Source organism: Phoenix dactylifera, chromosome 16, assembly GCF_009389715.1.
Source record: "Phoenix dactylifera cultivar Barhee BC4 chromosome 16, palm_55x_up_171113_PBpolish2nd_filt_p, whole genome shotgun sequence".
Taxonomy (NCBI): domain Eukaryota; kingdom Viridiplantae; phylum Streptophyta; class Magnoliopsida; order Arecales; family Arecaceae; genus Phoenix; species Phoenix dactylifera.
Window position 1 is genome coordinate 6,509,507 of NC_052407.1, and position 10,986 is coordinate 6,520,492.

Sequence of the window (10,986 nt, forward strand, 5' to 3'; positions counted from 1 at the left end):
AAGTTGACATGATGGGAAGAGAACTAATATGTAGGGTTGTACGTTGGAGAGATTAACGTTAGGATTATAGGAGGTCTACTTCTACTATCAAACTAATTAATAGCTTTAATACCCTCAACCTAACTTGCTAATGGGCTCGGCTTGCTTTTACCCTACAAAATACACTAAAGCAAAAAAGCAGGTCACAAGTAGGTTAGGTCTAGTTGGTTATTCTTAATATCACGCTATACACCATCAACTGTATATGTCTTGCTCCTATATATAGATTTGCTCCTATGGGGTCCGGCGGGAGGGCATACGGTTCTGAAGGGCGATGGTGGACTCCTGGGGTTGATGGAGACGAAGACGCCATCGTAGCGGATATCTCAGCTTTCAAGGTGAGGCTGATGAGGCTTCCGATGTATGAATCCACAGCTAAGGCTGCAAATGGGTCGGATCGACCCGAGACCCGACCCGACCCGAATTTTAGGACCTGCGGGTCCGGGTCGGGTCCTAAAATTGGACCCTAATCATTTTTTGGGTCGGATCTAGGTTCACCGAACGGACCCGATCCGATCCGAATGGATCCGAAGAGAGAAAGAAAGAGGAAGAAAAAGCAAAATAGAGTTTTTTTTTCTTTTATTTATGTGGGTCGTGGCACTATTGGTCCGTGAGGATCCTCTCTCGGTCCATTACACTGTTGATACCTCTGGTGTCTCGGTAGCATGCTTTTTTTTCTTTTTTTCCTACTGTTTTTTGGTTTCTGTTTTTGTAAACTTTTGCAGGGAGGAACTGAGGGAACACCGAACTGAATATGGGTCATGTGCCAGTTTTCTGCAATGGAATTAGATTTTGGAAGAAGGTCTGGGATTTTTTTTGTCCTCGTGAGAGGGGAGCCGGGAGACACCAAGTTCCGTCCAATCAGTCATATGGACAAAAAATAGTGTGATATGAAATTTGGCTTGTAGACCGACTTAATCAGGGGTCATCTGTTCTGACTGGAGGTCAATTGCAAGTCTTTCAAGTCATGGATCACCCAGCACCTCATAATTATGATATGACCAAATTAGAGTTGCGCAAATCCTTTCCCAAAAGCACAAAAAATTGGATCCAATTTGGACCCGAATCCGATCTAATTCGGACTCGGATCCGATCCGAACCCGACTCGGACCCGACCCGATCTTCAACCGGGTCGGATTTGGGTCCAAAATTAAGACCCGAACAAAAAACCTAGTCGGATCGGGGTCACCCAGGACCCGACCCGATCCGACCCATTTGCACCCGGACCACAGCCGATGAGGACGAAAACGAAGATGAAGACGTGCCGGAGCTAGATCACTCAGCGGACGCCATTGTCGGGCACTGCTCGCTAGGATGCTTCGATTCTTGCCCTAACCAGGGGGGAGAGGGGTTAGGGATTGGGAGAAGCCTCTGGAAGAGGCATCCGACGACGCTTTCTAAAGTGTCATCACACTTCCGGGAGGGGCAAGATGCAAAAGGTAGCTCCAACGAGGCTTTCTAAAGCGTCGAGGAAGCGTCGTCTTAACTTAGCATGGGTGGAAGGGCCTCCAACGGTGCTTTCTAAAGCGTCGTCTTAGCTTAAAGGCCTCCGATAATGCTTTTAGAAAGCATCATGTCGTCTTAGTCTTGGCTTCCGACGATGCTTTTTAGAAAGTGTCGTGTTAGCCAGATCAGTTTTGGTCTCCGACAATGCTTATAAGCATCATTAGAGGCCAAAGTTTTCTATAGGATTCCGATGATCCGGATTCCTCTCGACGCTACTGAAAATCGTTGGCAAATTATGGCATAGTGACCAAATTGCCGACGCTTCTTTTTTTGCATTGGCAGCTAAGAGTCGGAGAAACCCATTTGAGCTGTAGTGAATGATGGGCACATTAGCAATTTTTCCTAGAAGGTGGTGACTGTAGCAGCATTTTTCTAATTAGTTTTACGTAGGAGTAATGTTGCAGGGCCCAATTGTGATACCAACCAAGACGAACCCCGGATACTGGCATGGCATATGCCAGAAAAAGAGTTTGGTAAGATTCAGAGAGTGGGTTCCATCCATCGAGGAGGTGAAGCCATTTAGTGGTACTGTTTCTTGCTGTAGCATCTCCGAAGTAAGGGAATATGCCGAGTTGGTGGAAGGTCCATGTCATTAATTTCCTTCCCAAAGATTAAAATCATGCCAGTCCAAAGATGATGCTTTTAATTATACCATTGTGTATGGTGACCATTGGGAATATGCTCTCTCTCTCTCTCTGTCTGTCTGCGCGCGTGCAACGGACGTCGGTTGGCCGGCCTAGTTTGCTCGGATTGGAGATCCGACCTACAAGTAAAGATTAGATCAAATATTGTTGCATTTGATCCGGTATTAGACTCTCCAATGCTTAAATCAAATAGAGTTTTGATGCAACAACAAAGAGAAGATCTGAAAGTACGAATAATGTAGAACAAAGTGTAAGATATGTCTTGTATCCAAAAATCTCTAGCTCTATTTATAGAGACAAGCATGGCATCAATGTATATAGACAAGCTATAACTGTCCGTCTTTATTTGCACCACTTAACCATGCGGAGCTGTAACCGCTCCTTCTGATCCGCCCTAGCGCCAAGCATGCATGACATGTGGCATCTTGCCATCGGTCGGGTGGATCCAGGTGGCATTAAACTCAGGGCATGTTTATAATAACGGGTGAAACAACATATAATTACTCACTAATTTTTAGTGCAAGCTAGCTACTGCAAAAGTTCTCTTATGTTCCATTCCATGTTCATACCATCCATACACCAGTTTGTGTTCCTCCTGAGAGCCAACCACAGCAGATCAGCTCTTGCAATGGATGCTCCATCAGCACTGATATAGTCGCAGTCAAATAGTCATCCCGGGCTATAAGGTTTTGGTCACCGAGTAAGTGGTCCTTCCTTTAATAAATAAATGTTTTGCCTTCTTGGGAGGATAAACTAAACGATTTCAAAAGGAGATAACCAATAAGAAACTAAACGTGAAAATGTTTTGTCCAAACGTGGCATTGAGATTGACGATTTTTTTTTGTCCTCGATGATGAAAAGATAGGCGTGAACCACCCATTTTATTAATAAAGAAGAAGAAAATTCAGTGATCTTAGAGGATATCAAGGACAACTATGAGAAACCAAGCCTCAATTAATAGAAGTGAAGAGTGGACAGCAACCACAAAGAGAATAGCAATGAAATGTCTGCCTCAAAACCGAAAGAAACGGCAAAAGGGTATTCTAGAGACCCTCTCATCGCATCTGGAGTTAGGGTTGGAAAAGGATCAGGTAAGCCACCAAGGTGGTAGCCCAGTTGGAACGGAGCGTTTGCTTCCAACCAAGTGGTTCCAGATTCGAAACGCGCGGACGTCGATTAAATTCGGAGACCGGATGCCCCACGCCTGGATACGGGGTCTGAAAGCGCTACTGGTCGGCTGGTAGCCTGGGTGGTGCCAGGTGTGACGTACTCACACGGAGGATCGGGTCGGGTAACCGAGCCGGCCCACGGGTGGGGAGGGTATGAGTAAAATAGGTCGGGGTGCCCAACACACGACTCGGTCTACCCACATCGAACATTCTCCTGGCGGGGTGGGGGCCCAGTGGTCGGGGCTGCTACGCGGGGGTGGGCTTGTCCCTTCCTCCCCCCTTCCCCTCTTGTTAAAACAAAAAAAAAAAGGATCAGGTAAAGGTGTGGCCCGGTTTAGCCCAAAATTTTTTTAGAGCTTTAGGCAGGGCTAAGACTCGAAATTATTTGAGAAAATCAAGCACAAACTCGATCCAAATCTAATTGGGCCAGCCCGAATTATTTTTTTGGACCAAAAATTAGACTGGCACCGAACCTAAAAAAGAATTTTTTGAATGACAATCAAAATAAATTAGCTATAATTCAATATCTAGCTGTCAAATTAAAGCAAATATAAAACAAATGAAATATTCAACCACTTAAACATACTTTGAAACTCACTAGCCCACTAGCCTAATTGAACTCGTTGGAGACACGAAGTATTGAGTAGGCTCATTTTGGAATAAGCCAAAATGATTGAACTGGGCTAGGTTCGGGTTTGAATTCTAACTTAGGCTCGTTCTGAGCCAATGATTTATCCGAGCTCTGGCTAAAAAATAAATAAGCTCTATATTTATACCCAAACTTAGTCCAAAATTTTGTCAGGCATAGCCCCAGCCCGACCCAAAGTCAGCCCCGCCCGCTAGGTTTTCAGCATGCTTGCGCCCATTTCCAGACCTATGTGGAGTAAAGATTAGAGGTTCTTTTGAATAGAGATGCCATGCCAACTCGCCATGGACATTTCAACCAATATGGTTGGAAACTCCTAACAACATTTTAATCATACAATCTTTGGTAGTCTGAAGATGAATGCGACCAAAAGGCGTTTAGATGTTTTTCTCATGACTTTCTTGCAAGGTTGCATTTGTTTTTCTCACGTTGGCATCACTAGACGAGTAGGCATAAGTATTGCCTCATGATTTTTTAATTGTATTATTGAAGCATCAAATGGATGAGATATCTTGGGAATTATGATAAAGAATATTATGTTTATTTATTTTTAATTTGACTTTCTTAGGCAGCATCTCTCTTTAGGGAGGCTGGAGAAAGACAGCCACCAGGTACTTCATTCTTGAATTTATTTGCTTGATCAATGGTTTGATGTTCTTTTTTCTTTTTGAAAAAAATGGAATGCACTGCCACGAATTTGGGTAATCTAATTACCTATATCATGTCCTTGTCCTGGGCTTTCTGTATGTATTTTGAAATTATTTGAGGTTACTCACTGATCTTTGTTTTACTGATATATTTCTTATAGGAACCATTAACTTGATTTTGATTATGTTTTACTCTCCTGAAATGATGATATGAGTGTAATTTGTAATCCCTCCCGTCTTGAATTATGGATCTGGCGGCAGTGGTGGGATCTTGGAAGAATTTTAAATACGAATAAATTAGGGCGCATATCATTAGTAAAACTGAAATCGGAATGGATATGGATCAGATACTAGCATATTTGTATCCACATTTATTTTGTTTAACGAATATAGATAGGATTACGAATATTAGTCGGATGCAAAAATTTATATTCATATTTATTTTAAAGAGATACAGGTACAAAATGAATACCAAAAGTATTGTTATAAATACAAATATAAATTGAATAATTAAATTTTATTATCACAGAATCAAAGATATTACTAAGTGCGTAATAAATCAAGTTAATAACATATTAATGCAGTCATTTATTTTTGTAAAAGTTTATCCATATTTATATCCATTTGTTTTTGATAAATATAAATACTAATAAGAATATTAGTTGAATACTCAAAATTCTATCCATAGCTGAACTCATTCTAATAAAAGCTTGTTTGGATATTCCTATGAAATTGGGCTGGAAATCATATAGGAATCAGACGACCCATCTAGTTTACATTTTGTAAAAGCTGGTTCAAATCTAACCCAAATTCTAATTTTTGTACTGCAAATATATATATATATATATATATATATATATATATATATATATATATATATATATATATATAATTTTTTCTTTTCATGAGATTTGAGTAAAATATTATTATTTTTATTTTTTCTCATAAAAAACTTTCAAATTATGTCAATCAAACATTCAACCCTCTCACACACATGAAATAATAATCAACAAAAGTTTGACCAAGAAAAAAATAAAAATACATCTTTAGATATCCCAAATAAACTAGCACGCAGAAAGAAAAATATTATTTGGATGTTAAAAAAAATATTTCGGCTAAAAATATCCTCCATTAATTTGAATGATTAATAAAAAACTATCGTATGATTTCTAAGCCTACCTAAACCCTTGTAAAACACTTGAACTCCTCCTGATTAAATAAAAAATATAAAAAGAAAAATATTGTGAAAAAAACTGTAGTTTGGCTGATCGTAAAATTAGCGTTACTAACAAGCACAGCATCAATTAATTGCGAGCACTCGGCGTTTCTTTACTCTGTTCGACGTATTAGGCATAAATACCCTCGGTATTTTGGCTTTATATCTAGGTTACCCACTAGATAGATCTGTAAATAATTAGCAAAAGAACGACCATTTATATTACCAAAGGATCCTCTCACTCCTCACGTCTCTTTTCTTCCTGTAGGGAGAGAATTGTTTGAGAAATTTTATTCCCAAAATGGACCTACGCGAGTCGATCGGAAACCAGACCGCCTTCTCACTCCAGCTCGCGAAGCACGTCGGCTCGGCCGCCGCGCCCGACGCCAACGTCGCCTTCTCCCCGCTTTCCGTCCACATCGTCCTCGCCCTCGTCGCCGCCGGCGCCAAGGGCCCCACACTCGACCAGCTTCTCTCCTTCCTCCGATCCCCCGCCGCCGGCGACCTCAACGCGCTCTCCTCCCAGATCGTCGCCCTCGTCCTCGCCGACGGCTCGGCCGCCGGCGGGCCACGGGTCTGCTTCGCCAACGGCGTCTGGGTCGACGCCTCCCTCTCCCTGAAGCCCTCTTTCAAGGAGCTCGTCACTTCCACTTACAAGGCCGAGGCCAAGGCCGTCGATTTCCAAGCAAAGGTGAGAGTTTTGTTCTTATTTCTTTCGCTTTTTCACTAAAAGTAGATAAAAATTAGATTTGGGGGAGTAAATAACCTCCGAGTTCTTAGATTTTGTTATTTAATTTGTTATTTACTGATACTTTTTAATCTTTACATGATTATATAATTTTTCTACTGGATTTACAAAGTTTCTAAAAAGGAAATCTAGATTTGGGCGAAGCTGACAGTCAAAAATTTGATCTTTATGAGAAAGAGATTCATACTTCCCAATTTCGTTGTATTTAATCACATAATTAAAGATGCTTTGGGTAATATTACACCGTTAACATCTTGAGCACTGAGCTGCTATGATGTGAAAAGAAAAATGTCACACTGTTTGTTATGTCTCTAGTTCTTATTTGAGTAAATTCATAGCAGTCACTACCTTTTATTTCCAAAGATGAATATGATGTTAATTTTAGAGATCTAACGAATTTTAGAGATCTAACGTATCAGAATTAGCCACTGAACTAATCCAGCATCAAATAACTAGGATTTAGTCTTAGTACCTTCCATTATTTTTTGGTTCACTCTTCTATTCCGTGTCTTTGGAGAACCGTCTGGTTGGTTGTTTATATGGTGACTGCTCTTTATTCGGGATGTTTGGGATTTTCAGCCTTAGGCCTAGCCATTTACTGGTTCAAGGCCTTTCCGCTTCGGCTCCATGGAGCCTCTGTTTCTGTTTACTTACAGTGAACTGAAAGGTTAGATTCATATGCTTTCTAGAAGATAGAAAAAAAACTCAGAGTGGTCTTATAATTCATAATTTGGTACCTACGTTACTTAGTTGATATAATACTTGCAAAGGTAAACTGGACTTGGATGCATCATCGCATGATATAGTTAGATCAAGTTCTGTGTCTGCATAAAGAATTAACATGTTTTAATATGTGAAAAGAGATTAATTTTGATAGCCTTTGAGTAAATTTAATCTTCATTTGTCCTTATTTTTATTTGTGTCTGTAACTTATGAGATCGTGATGGTAATGCTGTAACTATACTAATCCATCTTGATCATATGTGAGAAACACTTGCCTTCATCATTTACTAATCTGTTATTAAGCAATTCTGCTACCTTGGGTTTTGTGCAGCCATTCTATTGTCTCTGGAAAGACAATCCAACTGCGACATCTGATGTTATTCCTATCTGCATAAAAGTTTAGGGCAATGTCACTCGAACATGAGTATCAAGTGACCAAGTGTCTAGAAGAATCCAATACATAAACCTTCTAAAAATTGGACATAGTTTAGATCTTTTGTGTATGTGTGTGTGTGTGAATACGTATTGATGTAATCAAGATTCGCCGTCTTGGTACCAAACCCCATACCGGTGTCATACTAGCACAATATCGGTATAGTACGGTACGGAATTTTTTGGCATATCGAATGTCGCTACGCCACCCGTACCGGATACTGGTACCGAACCGGTACGGTACAGTACGCTCCTTTGGACCTTCATATACTTTTTTTTAGTGCCTAGTTGTCCACAATTATTATCATGAAGCACTATGCCCTTTTAATTTAACTGTTTTGAGCTCCAAATTCTACCAATCGCTATATTGCAGACCCAAATAGGTTCACATTCTGTAAACTTGTGAGTTAGGCAATTGTTAATTCCATGGCATCAATCTTTTCTCATTTTACAGCTGCCACTTAGTTTGCCTTCTTTATTATCAAATTGGTATCCTCTTTTTTTTCAAAAATTATCTTTTATTCTGTTACCTTGCAAGATATCTCGAGTGATAATTTTCTGTTTGAATATGAAGTTTCCGGGATCCTGAAATCAGTTTTTCTGCATGTTTTCATATATTATATGCTCCAGAATTAAATAATCTCGAGTGTGATAGAAAAGTTCAAAATTCTTTTGATAACAATGATTATTACTGAATCCTGGAGAGTATAATATACGAGAGCATGCAGAAAATTGATTTCACCTTATTATTATTCTTTAATGATCTGGGTCTTTAAGCTAGCAAAGGACCAATTTGTCTATCAGTCTAATACACACCCGTGTTTACCAGGAATAAGGGCATTCTAATTTTTCAGTGGCTGTGTCCTTTTCTTTCAAAAGGAATATATGAGAATGCAAGCAGTACCAAGGTTTCTTGTTATTCCTTACATGAACGAAAGAAAAGTTATCACATATAAGAACTTCTTAATGACAGAAATAGGCTATTTTATGTGCTCACGATTCCTTTTTTTTGAAAAATAATTGGGTTTTGCTTATGCCTCTCACTTTAGGTGTCCAAACTTTTAGCATTATTGATAAATTGCTGGTGCTACTACAAAAGAGTTAAATGTTATGGATTCGATTATGATGATGATAATATGATGTTTTTAATGATGTTCACTTTTCTATCAATGTTCTGTTGTTGATGGTGGTGTCATGGCCCTCTTTTGCCATTGGTGAAGGCTGCTGAAGTCGCAAATGAAGTTAATTCATGGGTTGAGAGTGTTACAGCTGGTCTTATCAAAGAGCTCCTTCCTTCTGGATCTGTTGACAGTACTACCAGATTGGTGTTGGGTAATGCACTTTACTTTAAGGGAGCCTGGGATGAAAAGTTTGATGCATCTTCAACTAAAGACTCTGCATTCCACCTGCTAAATGGAAGCTCAGTTCAAGTACCTTTTATGACTAGTAAAAAAACGCAATTTGTCTCTGCGCATAATGGTTTCAAAGTCCTTAGGCTTCCTTATGAGCAGGGTGAGGATAGAAGGCAATTTTCTATGTACATTTTTCTACCTGATGCACAAGATGGTCTGTGGAGTTTGGCAGAGAAGTTGAGTTCAGAATCTGACTTCTTAAATTTGCACCTTCCGACTCAAAAGGTGAAACTGGGAGATTTCAAGCTCCCCAGGTTCAAGATATCATTTGGGTTTGAAGCATCTGAAGTTTTGAAAGATTTGGGACTGGCATTGCCTTTTAGTGGGAATGGGGATCTGACAGAGATGGTCGATTCGCCTGTAGGTCATAAACTTTCTGTGTCATCAGTTTTTCACAAAGCTTTTATCGAAGTCACTGAGGAAGGAACTGAAGCTGCTGCTGCTACAGCTGCAGTGTTGATGAAGTGTTCAGCAGTACGGAACCCTCTGGACTTCGTGGCTGATCACCCATTTTTGTTTTTGATCAGAGAAGACATTACTGGAGTTGTGCTTTTTGTTGGGCATGTGATCAATCCTTTGCTTGCTGGGTAAATCTCCAGATGGAGTTGAAAGTTCTTCCGAGTGTACTGACTGTGAGAGATGTATGCATTACATGATGAATGATATCATCTAGACATGTTATGATCGTATGATAGTCCACATCAATGTTTAGCTGACTCTATTTTTGTTGTTTAATAGTCTTCACTGATTATAAATAGCTCTAATCTCTATCTTCTATTTAGTCTCGTGGTCTTAATATTGCTAATTCCCATGGTTATCTTGCTGGGATCACTTATTACCTAATGCTAGACAGTTGGTAGTAGCTGCTAAGACTAAAACTTTGAAAATCGATTCAAATATCACAAAATTAATTGTTGCTTATTACATTCTTGCTTTCTTTTCTTTCTTTTTTTTTTTTTTTGTACACCGGCCCCTCAGACCATATGTATATTAGTACCGCCATTCAGATCAAACAAGAGACACTGACCTAACAAAAAGGAAACATCCGCCTAGGTCACCCAAAGGAAACCTTTTGAGTGATGCGCCGCGTAAGAGGTCACATAGTCGGCCGCTATGTTAGCCTCTTGGTAAACATAAATGGTCCTGAAGGAGCCACACTCCCTAGCCATCCGTTGTATGTTAAGGAGCAAGGCCTGCCCGTCCGACTCAGAATCTCATGCACGGATCCTCTCAATCACAGAAGCCGAGTCGCTCTCCAGGTGGATGCACTCTGCACCTAGAATGTGCCTCGCAAAAGAGATGCCTTCCCATGCTGCTCGCAACTCCACTCCAGTGATAGAGGTGTCGAAAACCCATCACCCGCCTGCCGCCACAAACCTAGAATGGGGATCTCTGATGACAAAATCCATACTCCCTCTCTCACCGCGTTCAGTAGTGCTACCATCAAAATTTACCTTAAGAAAGCAAGGGGGTAGGGTATTCTAGGAAACTAAGACAAACCTGATCGCTGACTCAGCTGGATTAGAGACCCAGATGTCCCTAGCCATCTCAGGGGAAGAGGATAGTGCACTGCTGATGACCTCTGATGCATAAAGCAAGGCTCTGGCCACCACCACCTTTGAATGTAGCCACCTATCCTCGAAGACCCGAGCATTCTTATCCAGCCAAGTATGATAGGCCAAATAGGTATACCGAACCCCCCACTTCACCGTGTCTGGCCTCCTCATGGCCACCCTCAGCCGCATGAGGAAAACCGCTGACGGAAACCTGCCTTGCCTAACGTCAAGGGCGAGCTCCGCGCATC

The 10,986-nt window shown here is 40.6% G+C and overlaps 1 protein-coding gene across 1 annotated transcript; it reads left to right on the forward strand.

Annotated features, from left to right (window-relative positions):
• The first annotated feature begins 6,131 nt into the window (after positions 1–6,131).
• LOC103709152 (serpin-ZXA-like) lies at positions 6,132–9,946 on the forward strand. Its single transcript, XM_039114351.1, has 2 exons — positions 6,132–6,558; positions 8,991–9,946. The coding sequence occupies exons 1-2, from the start codon at positions 6,169–6,171 to the stop codon at positions 9,771–9,773; spliced, it is 1,173 nt and encodes a 390-aa protein (XP_038970279.1). The 5' UTR covers positions 6,132–6,168; the 3' UTR covers positions 9,774–9,946.
• Positions 9,947–10,986: the final 1,040 nt, after the last annotated feature.